This window comes from Erithacus rubecula (assembly GCF_903797595.1).
Source record: "Erithacus rubecula genome assembly, chromosome: 18".
In the NCBI taxonomy this organism is placed as follows: Eukaryota; Metazoa; Chordata; class Aves; order Passeriformes; family Muscicapidae; genus Erithacus; species Erithacus rubecula.
Window position 1 is genome coordinate 550,559 of NC_136670.1, and position 18,325 is coordinate 568,883.

General features: G+C 48.9%; 1 protein-coding gene across 1 annotated transcript in view; it reads right to left on the minus strand.

The window, feature by feature from the left end:
• The window catches only part of LOC306809612 (fer-1-like protein 4), a 37,958-nt gene that overhangs the window by 17,338 nt on the left and 2,295 nt on the right, over positions 1–18,325 (minus strand). Inside the window, exons 4-25 of the mRNA XM_079321281.1 lie at positions 16,740–16,839; positions 14,533–14,624; positions 13,891–13,932; positions 13,620–13,784; positions 13,290–13,350; positions 12,025–12,156; positions 11,843–11,905; positions 10,781–10,865; positions 10,359–10,518; positions 9,957–10,140; positions 8,993–9,179; positions 8,419–8,783; positions 7,978–8,086; positions 7,024–7,222; positions 6,198–6,318; positions 5,477–5,577; positions 4,820–4,907; positions 3,453–3,569; positions 2,262–2,414; positions 1,843–2,020; positions 1,128–1,252; positions 607–741 (exon numbers count right to left, since the gene is read on the minus strand). Coding sequence (XP_079177407.1) covers positions 607–741; positions 1,128–1,252; positions 1,843–2,020; positions 2,262–2,414; positions 3,453–3,569; positions 4,820–4,907; positions 5,477–5,577; positions 6,198–6,318; positions 7,024–7,222; positions 7,978–8,086; positions 8,419–8,783; positions 8,993–9,179; positions 9,957–10,140; positions 10,359–10,518; positions 10,781–10,865; positions 11,843–11,905; positions 12,025–12,156; positions 13,290–13,350; positions 13,620–13,784; positions 13,891–13,932; positions 14,533–14,624; positions 16,740–16,839 — 2,962 coding nt within the window. The remainder of the gene's footprint in view (positions 1–606; positions 742–1,127; positions 1,253–1,842; positions 2,021–2,261; positions 2,415–3,452; positions 3,570–4,819; positions 4,908–5,476; positions 5,578–6,197; positions 6,319–7,023; positions 7,223–7,977; positions 8,087–8,418; positions 8,784–8,992; positions 9,180–9,956; positions 10,141–10,358; positions 10,519–10,780; positions 10,866–11,842; positions 11,906–12,024; positions 12,157–13,289; positions 13,351–13,619; positions 13,785–13,890; positions 13,933–14,532; positions 14,625–16,739; positions 16,840–18,325) is intronic.

Below are 18,325 nucleotides of genomic sequence, written 5' to 3' on the forward strand. Positions count from 1 at the left end.
TTTCTCTCGATCTCTGTAGGCTGAATATACTCAGCTCTCCTCCTCTGTCTCTCCATCTTAGTGGCCTTATCTGGACTCACCCCAATATGACAGGGTTTATCTTGTACTGGAACCCCAGGAAAGCTGCTGAATTACACAGAACCTAGTACAAGTTACATCATTAGTCTTAGGATAACAAAGAGGCTCTAGGGGACAGTGTGACTTTAAAGCACTAATAAACAGAGAAAAGGGAGGACTGAGGAGGGATGATCCATGACACCTGAGGACACCATCTGGGGACACAGGGGAAGGAACTGCACTAAAAGTAGTATCAGTTCCCCAGACTATGAGCCCTCTGCAATATGAGCCTGCCAAGGAAGCAGGCATAGTATTTCTTCAAAAATAAGAGATTCTGAATCCAATAAGCACTCATCAGCCCCTAACGAGTTTAGATTATCTCTGAGTAAGAGTCTCAACCTCAGCCACAGTCCCCATGACTTACTGTCACCAGTGAATCAGGACCAAGCTGAGCTATGGAAACCAAACAGAGAAGTGCCAGTACTCAAGAGCTCCTCTAACTTCCCTTTTCTGGAAACAACAGGAGGAAGGCAGCATGGCCATACTTACAAATTTATTGTGGCTGAAAAGGTTGATTATAATGATGGGGGTCTCTGTTTTCAACTCTTCCTTCTTCCCATCAATAATGAGCTGGTCAAACAAAAGCAGCTCATTCCACATAGGGCTCAGTGTCTCCTCCAGCATCTGCAAATGGAGACAGAAAATCTCAGTGTTCCACAATTAGTGGAAATAAACTACATGCAGGAAAGTGAGGAACTCTTGGCTGATTGCCTCTCTCACACAGCTACATGCAGCTGGTGGCTGGCAGGAGGGGATATCATAAAAGTGTTGATCACCACTCAAGGTAAACTAGCACATGCCAATCAACCTCTGAGACCATGCCCAGTGACTGTCAAATATTCCCTGAACATAACCACACTGCTCAGAGCATAGATACCTGAGTGCCTGGGGATACAAAAGTCCTGGGAGGACTGCCATAGCACTGGCCTTTAACATGTCAGAGAGGGCACAGACATTTTTCTCTCCCCAAGATCCCAAGATGACAGAGGCAAGAGTTTAAGTGGTCTCACCCTGGTGGTCTGGCAATGAGTTGAAAACACCACTCTTGCAAATGGATCTGAAAGGCCATTATCATCTGCAGGGAGGATACCTCGAGCTTGATACAGATGGGCTCGGAGCTGGAAATAGCTGAAATCTGGTAAGAAAAGAAGAGAGGAAGTCCCCAGCCAAGTCCTGTATGAGGCAAAAAAAAAATGCCTGAAGGAGAAGGCCAGCCATATAGGAGTGGGCACGACCTGAGAGGAATAGTTACCACTTCTAGGGACTGTGATTCTCAGGCCAGTACATCTCAAAAGGTTTAGCAAGCCAGACAAGCTTAATGGGCTCCCCAGACATCTTTGGAAGTACATGAAATGTGATATGTGCAGTGTTCTGCTATGAGCATCTACTATGGGGGATCAAGCCTCATCAGAGGGGCAGAACTCATGTCCATTGTCAATCTGGCAGCACGTTCAATGCCTACAAAGCACCCATCCTGTCTGCTGCTTTAGCTGTGAATGTGCAAATACATCCTCGTGAGATCAAACTGGACGTGCCTGTCCCAGTCATGCCTTCGAGATTACATTAGATCAGGTCCTAACTCCCAGAAATAATTCTCAGATCACAGTGTGACTGGAGGTGAAGGGCTGTGGGGGGACAATGCACCACCACAGACATTAATCCATTGATGGGACCTCTCAGGCCCCTGCTCTCCTGTTTATGTGAAGAACTAGCATCTGCACTCACCATCCCTGCTGAGCCAGCTGGGAGGGCTGTATGCTGAGAGCTGGGCTATCTCCTGCTCACTCTTGGAAAGGAACTCCTCAGGCAGCTCTGCCAAACAGTTTTTTGCATATTTGGTTACCCCAAGCCACATGTAGATTTCCAGTTTGGCAAAGATCTCACCAGTGTGTAAGCCAGGGACCTGAAAGCACAGAAAGTTTGGAAGGTTTCATATCTCAGACCAAGCTGATCACTATCAGTCTAGGACTGACCAAAGAGCACAGGTCAGAGCACATCATCAGAGGCAAAAGGCAGTTGTGGAGTGAGAGCTGTGTTTCATTGTTTCATTGTGAACTCCAGGATTTCAGGAAGGAAGACTGAAAGCAAGGAGGGGAAAACAGCATGAAGCAAGCAAGAGCACTCTGTTTTGGTATAAACCCTACCTTCATAAAGACAGTCTGGATCTTTGCACAGTCTTTGCCTTTCTCCTCTTCAACCACTGAGTAGAGGATGTTTTGTGCAGGAATTCTGGCATATGCTACACGCTTGTTGTTACTGAGCATCCAGATGAGTACATCAGGGAGAGTGCACTGGGGCTGGAGGGAGGAAAGGGAACAGCATGCTCCTTCCACTGCCAAGCTTCATCCTCTCACAGGAGGGACTGCTGAGCAATGGGGGTTTAGAGATCCAGAAATAAAGGACTTAACACTGGCCACATGCTTCTGAAAGACAGCCCTGCAATATGGCTCTGGAGGTATTGTGCTTTAACCTCAGCTGGCAACTCAGCCCCATGCAGCCCCTTACTCACTGTCTCTTGGTGTCATGGCAAAGAGGATCCGGAAAGTAGAAGTGAAAGAAGTCATGGATTGAGATAAAAACAGTTTAATAGGGAAAGAAAAGCTGCCCCACCACACAAGCAAAGCAAACAAAAAAAATTATTCCTCTCTTCCAGTGGACAGGCAGGTGTTCAACCATCCCCAGAACAGTAGGGCTCCATTACAGAAATGGTGACTTGGGAAGACAAACACCATCACTACAATTGTGTATCATTCTCACATAGCTAAAGATGCAAAAATTATTTACTTCACTTGGTGAAACTTCCAACAGCATCTGTCCCCCTTATGTCAGCTAACATAGCATTCTGTTTGACACTACAACAACACATCAATTTTTTTCGGTTACTTAAAATACAAACAGTGAAACTCTGAATGTGGAGTGTCTCTGCTATGGATAAGAACCTTATTCCAATGCAAGTTTGAATCTCGTCTAGGGTCAGTGCCTAGTGGAAGCGCAGGCAGCACTGGCAAGGCTGTTTTCCCACACAAAATTGTTTGCTGCAGACAAGGCCTTGAGCTGGTGGGGCAGAGAGGCTCTGCCTCCTCCCTACTGCAGAGTTCCTTGGATCCCTGCTCTGCCACCAACAGCCCTGCAAAGCTGCTTGGCCTCATCCCTCATTACAGCTATGGAAACATGGTAAGTGCCAGTAGCTGGAACTTGGAATTTTACATAGTGAGGAAAGACAGCAGAGGAACAGCTTCAGCTCAGACTTGTGAGACCCTCAGAAGCCAGCTCAGTATCCTCTCCTTGCCTACCCTCTCCAGCTCAGAGCAGAGGGTCCCTAAGAGCTGCTGTACCTCTTTAGCCATGAAGCGAATCTTTGCCAGGATCTTCCTTGCCTCCTGAACCTTCTCCTTGACATTGTCTCGAGTCAGGCGCCGTCTCACATGGAGCCCCTGCTTTGCATACAGGATCTGAACAGAAAGCACAGCTGTCACACAACCCAGTCACACAGCCATGCCCCACTGCCACCCATCAGGGTCTTTAGGGAGCCTACTGTGTGCTGACCACATCCATCCTGTCCCATTGCACCCTGACCTCCACCATGGCTCAGTGCCCAGCTGCCGAGAGCAAACCTCCATGAACCTGTCACAAGCCATTTAGCAAAGGGTGCCAAGAGCTGGAGACTCCAGGAACTCATCAGCCCAGTAACAGAAGTCCATGAGCTTTAAAATTTGGGACAGAAACATGTCTACAGAATAAACATTTCAGAAGCTGGTGATCTAAAGCTTCAGACAGTGCCTGTGGGAGACTTTCCCACAGCAATGTGGGATTATGAAGATATAGGAAACTGCAACACAGGGCTTGGCTTCCACCACTGTTAGTACATATCGAAGATAGTGTACACATTTGAAAAGAGACTTTGGGATTAATCAAAACTAATAATGAAATCCAGAAGAAATTCAGAGTGTACACCCACTGTGGACCGGCAAAACTTGGGTGGGTCCTCTCTTCCAGAGTGTCTCAGGCTTAGCAGAATATCTTCACCATAGCTCAGGTGATGACATGCAATGAAGCAAAGGAAAGGGAACTGGGACCCAGATATGCCTGAATTTTATTTCCTGCTGCTGCCACTGCATTTTGGTCAGCCTTTCAAAGTTTTGTAGTCTGACAGACTAGTTTCTACAGCTGTGCTCTGCTGTGCTGTGATGGAGGATATGTAATTGTGCTCTCATTCAGCTAGCTGGTCTTGTGTGCAGGGTAGTAAGTGCCCAAGTGTTGCCTTTAAGACCTGCTGAATATGTACTCAGCCAAGGTACATTTTTTGGCAGTAGCGGGATCTCAGTGAGCCACTACAAAACTGCCTTCAGGAACAAAAGGCCTCCAGCAACCTACCAGGCAGCAATATGCATGCACTCAACCATATAATGCCCCAGTGGAGCTGAAGGAAAGCACCAGGGCACAGCATCTGCACAAAACTGGGGGCAGCCATGGCCACATCCTGTCTCTGTTCCTTGTGCTGGAAATTGTATTGCTCTGAGCAGAAGCTGGGAGATGCTGTAGTAAAAGCCTATGACTGATATAATGAGTCTTAGCTCCAGGTTTCCTTCTTAGCATCAATTCCTGCTGATCCTCCAGAAGCTTTCCAGGAGAAGAGATTGCTCAGGCTCCCACCAACCACCACCAAACCCTTACAATTACACCACCAAGCCCCATGACTTACAATGTTGCGCATCAGGTATTTTGTCCGACATCTGTCCAGGTTATTTGGATGAGCCATTGTTTTTCTCTCTGCGCTGAGTGAATATTGCCTACAACGAGAAAAGCTGCACAGGCTCTGTATCCTCTGCACTTAGCATGTTGAGCCCAGTTTGCAGCAGGGACACAAGCTCCAAATCCCCAGTAGCAAACCAGATGCATCGGGAGGCTCTCTTTCTGCAAAGCCCTCTCTTCTGCAAGCTTGTTTGTTCAGAAGGTACATTGGGGAGTCTCCAGCACCTGAGGCTCCCTTTCTATGGTTGAACTGTGGACTGAAGTGCATATCAATGCCCACAGGGCAGTCATGGGGATTGAAACATTGGTCTTTTGACTGCATGATTCAAAAGAGAAAGGAAATGTCCTTCACATTTAGGAAACATGTGGGGGCCCAGGAACACTGAGGCTGACATCTATGACCCCTCTGATTCTTAGAACAGGACTGGGGTCGCCTCTCCAAGCTTGAAGAGCTACAGGGAGGGTCCTTTTCCCAAGTCATCCTCATTTTCTTCTGCACATCCACCTCAAAAGGACAAGAGAGAAGGCTGCACACAGCCCAGGCAGAACATGATATGACCTCATAACTTGAAAAAAACAAACTTCAGGAAATCAGGGACATGCTAACCTGCATCCAGCCACAAATTCCTCCAGCACCTCTCTGAGCTGCTCTTCTGCTTTAGCCTTTGGTCTTCTCAAGAGCTTCTCCACATCATCCAAGCCCTGCTCCTGTAGCGAAATCATAATATTCACAAAGCTTGCACCTGGCTGAGGGCTCAGAGTAAAACCTTGCAAGGATGCATTTGCTGCAAATGGCTTATGCCTTTCTGCAGAATTGGGATTCATGAGTGCTGCAGATGAGCACCATGCTGCCAGGGACTCTACAGAGCCTGAGGATAACCTTAACATTTGTTGTTACAACACCTTGTGTCTCAGTCCTTCAGCAGCCACTAACATACACTGTGAAAGCTCTGCTTTCATATTTTCAAGCCCAAAAGGGAAGACAAAGTCCTGAGGAGAGACTGCATCCCCTTCATGACAACCTAAGACTGATCATCTGCTTGCCAAATCATCTACTCAGGGCCACATAGCTCAGGACTGGCAGCAGAGGAACTTGGTCTCACAGAGATCATATCACATCACTCACTCCTCCAGGAACCACCACCAGGAAGTTGCACAGCACGAATCCATGTGGCCCACTCAACCTGTCCAAAAGACAGGTGGGACTGAGCCCTGTGAGAGACATGGACTTGCATGGGTGGTGAAGGCAGCAAACATCTTGCACGGATGCAATGAGCAAAGCACACCAGGAAGGAGCATGCCACAGACAAACACCCTGAGCAGGCTACCAGGCGCTCTGCCAGCTTGACAATCCGGTTGGAAATGCAGAGTCTCCAGGCGTGATCCTCCCAGTAGCTCCACACGTACACGCAGGGCTTTTCATGTCTCATGGGCAGGCAGCTGTATGACCTAAGGGCAGCAGGCAGAGAGTAGGGCTACTGCTACAGAAAGCATATGCCATATCGTAACACACCCAACAAGGGAGCAGAGGCTGAACACTCTCTCCCTCATAGGGAATTAATTGGATGCTTTGAGCTCTGCACCATGGACATGGGTGCAAGCTACTGGAGCTGCCCTCTGCCATCCCAAACTAACACACAGGGTTTCTAGTAGAGACAGCAACACATCCTGAGATGAATGAGGCTGACAGGAGCATAGGATGCTGTCAAGATTTCTTGCTGCTATGTGACTAAGAAGTAGCAGAAACATGCCTCACAATACAGAGACCACAACGTTGCCAGGCCTGTGGGACAAACTAGGCAGCATTCACAGAGCAAACACATCCTTAGAAGAGCTATGCCTCTCCTACTTCCTCACTCCAAACAAGCCCTTAGGATGCTGCTTGTGAAGCAGAAAAGGGATGGCTGTTATTGACAGGTCTCAGTTTCCTTGGGACCCTGTCCTTGGCCATATGCACACATCAAGCAGACACCATAGGGCTCATAGAGCTAGTGGGAAATCTCAGCCAGCTGGACCATGGCAAGCTGCAGGGTTGCAGAGAGGAGAAACTTATGATGCATTGCTGAGAAGACCTCTAATAACATCTGGAACAACCAACCTGGGAAGCTGTGACAGCTCCAGGAAAGGTGGGACAGAAAGATATAGAAGACTTACTTGTCATACTCCATGGGCTCTGGTCTCTGGCTCTTTGTCACTGATTTGTTCAGTGCTCCTAAAGCTGGAGTTAGGATTTCAGCATCCTGCTCACCACCTGAAACAGCATCCAGTAAAGGCTGCCTTTCTTCTTTCACTTCTCCTTTTTCCACTTTTTGCCATCCTTTGGTCACAACCTCTTCAGATTTGCCATAGTTCCCTTGAAGATGAGCATTAAATTATAAACAGGTAAGTGTGATCACTCAGATTTTTTTAGAAAAGAAGTTTTCTAGCTGGCAAAACCAGACTCTTGACAGTCTTCCTGCCAAGAGAAGCACAGGGGTATTTACTGCTTTGGGAACTAGCAACTGTGTCCAACCATCAGCATATCACATGGACAACCAGGAGGTCTTAGAGGGAGCTGAACAGTTGCAAGGAGGTCCTTGTGTATGCCTTCTTCAGTTCTGCTGAAGCTCCACCAAGTGCCTGCTCACTACCATCTACATCCCTACACTGGGGCCAGCATCAGCTCCTCAAGTAGTATCTCAGCATCAAGCACATCCATCCATGCAGTTTAGCAGGACTGACCCACTCTCAGGCCACTGTTTACCCATCACTTGTTGTCACATCCCCTCACAGTCACATGGCCAGCTCCAGTATCCCAGCTTTCCCTCCTTTGTTTCCCTTTCTTGCTACCAAATCCTACTACTTCTCTGTACCCCCACTTGCTAGAAGAGTTTCCCAAAACTTTTCCAAAACAATTCACACAAATGGTGCAAATCTCCAATCCCATAAAAGAGATTTCAGGCTTTTCAGGTAAGTAAAGCACTGTGCACACTCCCTGACTCATTCCTCAACCCTTCCCAAGTTCCCAAGCTGACTTGACAGTGCAGTGTCAAGAACTGACTTGGCTGTCAGAGGGAGATTCACACTGTTCCCACAGTTTCTGGACATGGGGCCCTGGGGAATACCCACCTATAGAGACTTCAAAGCTGACAGGTTTTGAGATGAGAGAGGAGTCCATCATAGTGGCTTCAAAGAAAGCAGCAAAGAGAAGGAATTCATCCTTTCTCCCCAACACATTCTGAGCAAGGAGACAGAAAATCAGCCTGAGAGCCTTGTGTGCCAAAACACTGCCTGAGCACCAGGGCACAACAAATGCCTGCCAACCCTCCCACAGGACCTCAGCAGGATGCTGTTGAGATCACCACTGGGCTGCCAGAAGCAAAGTAAGATTTTTTTGAAACCCTAAGGTGCTAATGCAGAGCCATGGATTGGCTGATGCTTGTGTGAAACCACTGAGCAGGTTGCAGGCTAAGGGGTGCCTATTGCACCACCACAGCTACCTCCCACCTTCCTTCCTTCCCAACTGTGCATGCCAAAGACTGGCACCTTTGTCAGCACAGGAGAACTCACCTCGGGGAGTGGATGAAGCTCTTCCACCTCCACAGTGACCTCCCTGGGCTGCTCGGCCTCCTGAGAGTCCCCAGCCTCCTCCTCTCCCTGCAGCTGGCTCAGTTCTTTAGTTTTCTCCTTGGATTTTTTACTTTTCTTCTTCAGCTTCAGTTTTTTCAGGGCACCTCTCGTCCTGTCCCCAAGCTTCCTCTCTGCGGCGCGGGCGCTGCTGAAGATCTCCACTGTGATGGCCATGAGGATGCGCCCACGGTAGAAGATGCCCTCACCCTTGCCTTCATTGAGCTCTTTGTGGACATCCCGCAGAGCTGAGTTCTGGGGCGAGCCATACAGGTTCACCCAGGCTGGGCCAAACGTGGGGTTAAAGCCTGCAGAGACAAGGACAGCATTTCATTATGCTCCAGGGTGCTGCTGCAGAGAGACCTCCACCAAGAGGAATGCCCAGGACACCAGACCAGAAAAAGTTAGCATGCTTCAGCCACTTCTGCTCCCCAGGAGACCAGCATGCCAAGCAGAACGTGCATGGCACGGGGCTGCCCAGGACATCCTGCCCCGAGGCAGCCATGCCAAGCCTCACCATTCCTGTCAGGGTCCGAGATCTCCTGCAGGTCTATGTAGTGTGTGGCAATGGCCACATCACCAACATTGGCATCATCCAGCACCTGGACTTTTATCTTCCTGGACAGAGGAGGGAACATCTCAATGAAACTGATCTGTTCGTTCCACTCAGGCTCAGTGGTGCTGGTCTCCACTGATGTTTCCCCCTGGGAAGGAGAAGGTGTGAAAATCGCACAGTCCCAACAGGTGCCCAGAGAAAGGAAAACCTCAGAGCTTGTCTGGGAATGGCATGTACTCTTGTACCACCTGCAGACAATGCTGGGCAGGCTCTGGGGGCAGCAGTGTCTCTGCTCCTATCCCTGTTCCTGCAATTCCTCTCTGTTTCGTTAGTGGGAGGCTGTCCCAAGGCCCTGGCATGACCTGCACAATCAAGAGAATGCAAGGGGGCAGCAGACTCAGAGGTATGAAAGGCTTGCCTGAAGCACTCCAGGCCCACAAGACTGCCCAGGGATTGATTCTCATATTAATGGATATTACAGAACCAGAAACCCTGACCCTGTGTGCAAAAACTAGGCCATTATCTCAGTAAAGTCTCTCAAGGGTCTCAGGCTGAGTCCAGCTTGACACAGAAAAAGGACTTCTACTCCAGGATTTATTTGACCCTGTCCCTATGTTCAAGGATATGAATCTCTGCCTGCAAAGCCAGTAGCTCAGCCAGTAGCTGTGCCCAGGGCTGGGGCTGCCCCATGAGCAGCTCTCTGTAGAGACACAAGCAGAGAACAGCCTTCTCATCCAGACACTGCACAACCATGGCCACACAGCTCAGGGCACTGCTAAAGACACTAACACCTGGGTTCTCCCAGCCCATTTTCAGTGGGATTACTGTACCCCATGGAGACTCCTGGCACCATGAGCCCACCACATGCTGCCACACAGCCAAGGAAGAATCAGCCTGTCCCAACACAGATTCCCCTCAGACTCACCTGTTGCCCACAGAATGAGACTTGCACGTATGGGTCAATAAAGATTTTTCTCTCCCCTATGATCTTGGAGATACCACCCATGATGCCTGCTCCCATGCTGGGCAGGCCCTCAGCACGATACAATTTGATGCAGACTCTGGCCCAGGGTCTCTCTGCAGGGACTCTCTTAGGCAGCAACAGGTTCCTGTAAGACAAATTCATGTTATGCCTCTCTCCTGGAGTCCATGGAACACAATGATGGGAAATTCACTGACTGGCAGGAAGACTGGATCCTGCCTTACCATAGGTCTTTTTCACTGGCTCTTTGCCCATCAGAAAAATAGGAAAATAGGGCAAAAAAGGTAGTGTGAAGAGAGACATGGCAGTGTTCCCCAGGAGCATGCAAGATCCCACTGCACCTACCTTTCAATGTCCTCATCCTGGTTCCTGGAATAGGTGGGAAGGAAGCCCACAGTATCTCCACGTGCAGAGACAGAGATGTTGCACTTCACAAAGCCTTTCACACCTGCGTGGGTGTCCGTGGGGTCACTGATAACTGCCCACTTCTGGAAAAATCTGTGATCTGAGAGGGAAGAGAAGGAGTTCCCTAGGGAGCAGCCAGGCTACCATTTCACATCCAACTCCATCCACACAAAGACTGCCTTGGCTCTGACCCTGCCTCAGACCAGCCTTCAGACAACTGGGTGGAGAAGCAAATTCAGGTCTTCATGCAAACTAAGTGTTTTAAAGCCAAGGCCCTGACCAGACCCATTAGAGCATGAAAGAAACACCAATTTCAGACAGAGCCAGGGTCAGGCACAGGTATGCAATGCAGTCCCTCATACCTGGCTGGCTGTACACTGTCTCAACATCCATCTTGAACGTTCCTATGCAAGTTCCCAGAAATGGTATCTTCTTTGAGTGAAAAACCTGCAGACAGCACAAGTCCCCTTGAGCACCATGAGGTGTGGGCAGCCAGGTGACACATCCAATTATCTCTCAAGAACACAGGGCTGCCAAGAGGTGCTTATTCCAAAGCATAGCTGAGGCATTGGTTGCAATCTCCTCATGCAGATTAACCCATCAGTGTTAGCTCTAGGACTAACCCATTCCTAACCAACCAGTCCCACAAAGCCCACCAGCCCATAGCCCTCAGTCAAACCCAGACCAAGGCAGTCATGTGCAACCAATTCAGCTTCTGCAGACCCAGGTAAGCCACACCCAAACAATGGAGCTAGGACAGATCTGTTTTCCCACAGGAAGTCACTGAGTCCATATACTGCTGGGTAGGGCAGAGCCATGACCCCACAAGGCCAGTGTCTCTGCCAAAACCCAAGTGTTGCTCAGCACTTGCTAAACTCTCATCAACAGGAGACACGCAGTCTTTCACAGGGAAAGTGCTGGAGACCACTTGGCAAAGGACATTCTGGCCAGGTTTAGCTGTATCTTCAGAACATCCCTGTGTCTTGGAGAAACTTTTGTGCTTTGGGCCAAGGGATTTTCAACCTCTCTGCCTGTTTTGCTACAGCATAAATAATTTCTGAGCTCCCCCCACATCAGTCAGTTACCTTCATGACCTGCAGGCTCCAGGCTAAGGGGCTGTAGGGAATTGCTGCCAAAACAACAAGACAACAAGGCAAGAAAGTGCCCCAGAGGCACCACTTCAGCCACAGCGTGAAGAAAAACCCTTACCTGGAGGAGGTGGGAAAGCAGCACTGCCCAGCACTGGCTCAGAGCAGGGTTAGGTCTCTGCCCAGCGCAGCCACAGGAAGACCCTGTGGTTCTCAATGGGCAGGTGATTCTGGATGGAACCATGGTATTGGTACCCTTGCTTTGCCCATTGCTCCCACTGTCTACACACAGAAGCATCAGGCTAACATGAAAGATGAAGAGGAACACATACATACCGAGATCTCTATGAGTCTGTGGAATAAAATGTCCCTTGGCTCATAGAAGTCAAACAAAAAATACTGAAAAAGAAGAGCAAGATAGCTGAGCCCCAGGCTTCCAGGCAGCCCTTGCAAGGATGGTCCCAAGTCACTCAGGACACCAGTGGGGCAAGGACAGAGTCTCTGTCCATGTCACATACTTCATTGTAGAAGGGGCAATTTGTTGACTTCTGTGTTGCTGTGTGCCTCTTTTCCTCTCCCACCTTGACTGTGACAAAGGGGTTGATGTTCACCCCCACCAGCTTCTGTGCTTCAATTACATTAATCCCAACCTGAGAAAATATGGGAGAAAATCAGCACTCTGCTTGTTTGAATCAGCACTCTCCTTGTTTACATCTCCATCCTGAGGTATTGTGCATACAATACCAGTAAGCATATGTACAGGGCACTCTCAGTGCAGAGGTGGATGACTAGGGCAGACAAAAGCATGGCTGCTGAAATCTGCTGCAGCCAGGACAGACCAAAGCAGTATTTGAGATACTTGTTTCTTTCAGACAAGTGAGGAAATCGAGTGTAAGAGCCCCAGTACTTATGACAAGAGCAGACTTTCCCCAGCAGCACTTGATCCCAAGGGGTTGCAAACCCACTGCTCCCACATGGCAGGGTCCACAGAGCATCTTGGAGAATATGCCCTTTTTATCTTCTGTTAATACTCCTCTTTGAATGGAGACCACTGGAAAGACTGGAACACGGCTGTCTCATTTACAGCAACTGCTTATGAGTCTAAGAGATGCAAGAAATGTACTCACATTTGCTCTCAATACAAATAATTAGGCAATTGTTAAGGTACAGAGTAATTGTCTCAAGAGAATGATGGTGAGAAATTCAACCCTCACAAAAACTTCCTGCTTGGCTGACAGGACTAAATGTGAGTCTATGTTTACTTAGAACCAGGGAAGGATTTAAATCCATAGCCAGGCTGGGAGATTTGCCTTGAAGTCAATTTAGCCTGATGTCAGATAATCACCCAGAGCCACAGCTTCCTAACAGCTTCCTGGTATGTCCAAGCAGGCTCCCACATAGCCCTCTGGCCCTGGTCATGTCCCACAGCTGTCCCTAAGAAGGACAGACAATGCCCTGGGAAAGCTGGCAGGCACCAGCCATGCCTGGGTGCTCTCTGAAGCTCTGCTCAGTGAGTATTTTGCAATGGCATGTGTAGCTGATTCCCTTCATTTTATCCATAGCTAACTACATAGGTTTACTGAGACTGAGGCCAGCAGTCAGGGATGCATTCAGGGAATCTCACATCTTGCCTGGGGAAGTCACATAAAGCATGATGGTCTTCATGTTAGAGACCACAACCGAGTATGTGGCAACTGGAGAAGCCCAGGCCTGCAGCAAGGCAGTGAGGACTGGCTGCAGGGCCAGAGGCAGCTATGGGGATATGCACTCAATGCTGCAGTACCTGGAAACTCTGCGGTGTTGGGATTGCAAAGAGGTCCCGTGCAGAGCAGAGTCTGGAGCGGCTGCACAAAAGAAAAAAGCCCAGGTGAGCAGGTGTCCATGTCAAGATGGACCTGAATAAGTCCCCACCAAGGGAAGCAACAGAAAACCTGGCCCACTGCCTTGGGAATGAGCAAATCCCCAACATACCCTGTCTAGGGCCATTAGAAACAGAAATTTTCTAACACTGTGCCGAAGCAGACTGCCATGAGCTGCAGGAATTTCCCAGGATTTGGAACTTTCTACCCCAGAACCCAAGCAAGGACCAGAAAGAAGAGCATGCCATGGATACCTCTTCACAGGGCTGAAGATGATGCCCGAGGCCTCAATCTCAGATGTATCATAGAAATCCTCCTCCTCTTCCTCTTCTTCATCACTCCCCAGACCTTTTGCCAGCTTCCTGCCTAGTGCAGCAGCCTTCTTGTCCAGTTCCTTCCCTCTCGGGCACTCGGCAGTCCTGCAAGTCCCACCCCATGCCATGAGCCATACATCAGCCCTGCCACATGGGCTGTGCACTGCCCTCCACCCAGGAGGGTGAGCCAAGACATTCAAGGGCTACTTACTCCAGCTGCTCAAATCCAGGATTGTGGATGATTAAGTCCGAACTGTAAAAATAAAAGATGTTTTCCTGCAAAGACCAGTGTGCCATGGCTGTTTCCTGATGCATGTAAGTAACAGTGCCCCAGCCATTGTCATGTTTATTTCTTGGCAGGGACATCAGCAACTTTCTCCTAAACTTATCCACTGTCCATCCACTGTCTGCTGTTTTCCCTGTAGTTCCACAAGTGACACTCTGCAGGCCTTGCTGCTGCCTGTCATCCTGTCTGCCTAGAAACCCACAACTCCCCTGCTTTGGGCACTGCTAGTGTGCAGGCTGCATGGAGCTGCTGGAGGCCAAAGCCATGCACTCCGAACTTTGCAACCTCAAGCCAGAATGGCTGTAGAAATGCTCTCAAGGGAGAAATACTCTCCCAGGGAGTCCCAGGACTCCCAGCACCTACAGCAGATCAAGTCAAAGGCTCGTTGTGATGACAAGCTATTTTTATCCAAGAATCCTGCTCCCTTATTACTGCTGTAGAGTTGAGATGCATCAGCCTGACCAGAAGTGGACAGTAAACGAGGCTGGATTGCATCCCAAAGGCTGCCACTGACAAAAACAGCTGTATAAACTGCCTGAAAATTTGCTCTTCCTAGGATTTCCATACCTGTCTTTCATAAGATAAATAAAATCCTCTTCAACCCAGGTCCCTGCTGAGTCATTTGGAGGCTGGTAGCGCAAATCCAACTCAATGTAGATCTACAAGCAGAAAGTGAAATGGCCTGAGAGCTCAGCAGCCACAAAACAATAGCAGAAATGTCACAAAAGAGAGAAAGGGGAGCATGGAAGAAAAAAAGAATTGAGAAGCTGGTGGAAACAAGCAGAAGAAAGATGGTCACATCCCCACAAGAAGCATATTTATATTAGGCTTTGTTGTCTGCATCCATCAACAAGCTAGACATAACAAAACACCTCCTCCACAGCTTCTCAAACTCCATGTTTCACTGAATAAAAGCTGGCTCAAGTTTACAAATCTACCATAAAGAGGCCAGGAAAGTCACCTCGAGGCATTTTTAACAAGGGAACTGGGGAGACTCCAGCACAAAAACATGCAGGATTTGGAGTAGTCTCTCTTGAGGAGGCACAAGACAGCTGGCAGAGCATCCCTAAGCATGACAGCTTGGATTAAAATGCTGGAGAAGCCATCAGCACACCAAGAAACTGCATCACAAGAGACAAGAAAGGACAGCCAGAGAAATACAGAGCCTGCTGGGTATCAGCACAGCCAGCACAGGTCTGAACACCCTTGGTCTGCAGGTAGGCAGCCATATCTCAACCCAACACAAACAAAAATTATGTCCCAGCAGAAGCCAGAAAACATTAGCATAGAGATCACTCCTTAGCAGGCTGAAGGGGATGTACTCTGGGTTTAGCTCAATCCCTAGAAAACATACATTTCTGGGAAAAGAAATGCAGCCCAAGAAAGCAGCAGTACAGTGATCAGGAAAGGCAGCAGCAAAGGCTGGAAGGTGAAGAAGGCTGAGATGAAGCTGGATAAAAAGCCAAGGCTCTAAAAACACTTCTTCAAACCACCAGGAGAAAAACGGGTGCAAGTAACTCAAGTCCTAGAGGAGAACAGGACTTGGACTAGCAGGAAGTCTAATGGCTTTATTCCCACTTTGCTAAAGGAGCAACCTCTCTCGGGGTCATGTCTTTTCCAAGCTGAGGTGAGAGGGTCCCAGGCTGCTCTTGCCTGTCCTATTTCTGTCCCCTGCAGCTGTTGTGCAGCCAGGGCTGCACAATCCAAAACCAACCAGGCAAAACTGAATGTGGTTGTGTTGTGGTTAGAGCAGTGTATTAGCATGTGTTGCTCTTAGCACAAGGGAAGAGGCACCCAGGGGCAAAGGGGCTGGGCCACAGGGTACAGTGGAATCCCTTCAAACCAACACCAGCACCAAGGTGCTGTCTCTTTGCTGGCATAAACATTTATCCACTGAGCTGCACAGGCTAAAAATCATCCTGGAAATGCTCAGTTTCTACCTGGACCTGCTCTGTGATCCAGAAGTCCAGCAACACCAGCAACCTGTGCCTGTGCCTCTCAGGCCAGTGGTCTGGTGGCCACAGAGCTGCATACCATGTGCCACCGTGGGGTTTAGTCATACTGCCTGTGTGAAGTGCAAGAAGAGATGCAGCACCTTGTAGGACTGCTGGCTCCACCTCTGCTCTTCCTGCCCTGCCAGCAGCCCTGGCACACAGGTCTGGCAGCCCAGAATCTACTGAGCTGTGTCTGCACACAGCTGGTAGGAAACAGCTCATTTTAGGGTAGTGTTCATCTTCCACAAGCGCAAAGGACTGACTGAGCCCCAGGGCAGGAGGAGAGCAGGACCTGCAGAGCAGAGCAGAGCAGAGCAGAGCAGAGCAGAGCAGAGCAGAGGAGCAGTCAGGTGTCAGAGACATTCATGCTGTCCCAGACACTTGTTAAGCCATCAAGTCAGTGCTAGTGTTTAACCTAAAACTTGCTGGGGGTACCAAGGCACCCTACCACCTCCCACCTCACTCCATCACTGTAGAAGCCCGTACACATGCACTTCACAGTGCATGACACAGATGAGATGCCACTTCCTACATCCATTGCCCAGATTTGAGGAGGTTTTACAAAGCCTCCCTCTGCTCATTCAGGCATTTGTAGATTCTCCTAGAAATTTCTGGGTGGATGTAAACTGTCTGCATCCCTGTGCAGAGTTGGCACAAATGCCACAGTACTTCCAGCTCAAACAGCCCTTTAGATTCCCCCTCAGCCCCCAGTCCACATGGGGAGTGCCACATGAGGTTTCCCACAAGGCCTTACAGCCAGGCTGTCCACGGAGGACTTACACCAGTGACTCTGTTGTTCCTGTCCACAAGGGATTCCCGCAGGATTAGCCTTCCCGAGGTCATCAGGTGCTGAAGGCTGAGGACAAGTGTGCCGAGCAGCCTGGTGAAAGGAATGAGGGATTTGTCTTTACAAAGACTGTCTGCTTATAAATAATGCTAGCTATAGAGAGATGAAAGAAACAAATGGAACAACCATTCCATAGAAATTCCACTGACACAAGGAAAAGGGGTGGGCATACAACAGAAGGGAGTTTTAGGTATTAGGCATTTTGAGAAGTCTGTACCTCTCAGGTACCTCAGCCAATGGGGAAAGAGAGGGAAATGCAGATAGGAAATTGGGATAAAAAGGAGGCTGCATCCTCCAAAAATTTGAGACATCCTGTGGAAAATGCCCACGACTTCTCCCTTTATTCAAATAAAGTTGCAGGACTCCTCTCTCCCCTTTAAACCTCTAGTGTTAGTGGATTAATTTTTCTAACACTGAAATAAAAAGAGAGACTGCAACAACACTATACATAGCATCAGTGCCTACATCCTGGGGAATACTGGGACCTCCACTCTCGTGCTCACAGCCCCTCCAAGCTGCCCTGAAGTGCTTTCCATAGAAAGTCTGGCACCATAATACTTTAACCTGACCCTGAAGCAGTCCTGCCTTCACCCAGTCATGCCAGGCAGCTACTTGCAACTGAACTGCCATTGATGATTGAAGGCTTGCACAGATTCAGACTCATGGAGGGCAAAGGAAACTTCCCCTTCAGCAGAGTTGGACTTCATAGGAGCCAGTCTGTCTGTGCACCCAGCAGAGCTGGGGTGATTCTTCCCAGATAAAACTGGGAAATACAGCTTTATACAAGAAAATACAGAAATAGGACATAAAGCTATGACCACGAGAATGTCTGCAGCAAGTCAGGCCAAAACTTACCTACTCCAAAGCAGCTTCTCCCTGGAGAAGGGTCATCTGGCTCCCTGCAAGTGGCAGTAAGGCATGCAGGACAGCATCTGCCACTCCTAATTCTGGCTGGTGTGTCACTGTCTGCACCCATGTGTACACGGGCCTCCATCTCCTCGTGGCATCTCTGCTGGCAGCCAAGCTAAGCCCTGCATGAAGCAGAGCTTCCCAATGCCAGCTGGCAACCGCCAGGAAGAGGTCACTGCCTATCACAATTTCAGCTGTGAGCTGTTGATCTCTAGTATTCCTTCTCACCTCACTTTTCCATGAGACACAGAGACTGTCCAACTTCCTACCCCCAAGGAAGGAATCTCTCTGCTCATCCCCACCCTTTCCAGCTTTGCCAGTTTGATGCTACTGCCACAGAAAGGATGCACACACTGTACATCTGTTTGTGGTCCAGAGACCACAGATACAGCAATGTAACACATTTTTCCCCTATGTACTTCCACACTCTCTATTTAATTTTGACCATCCCAGTGCACAGACCAACTGCTTTTGAACTGTACTGTCTGTCACTTACCATTATGCTGTCACATATGCACCCAGCAGTGGATATAGTGCCAATCCATTAATTTTCCATTGGACTCCTTTGCTCCAGGCTGCCAGGTCCTACTGTTTTCTGTTTGTGTTATCT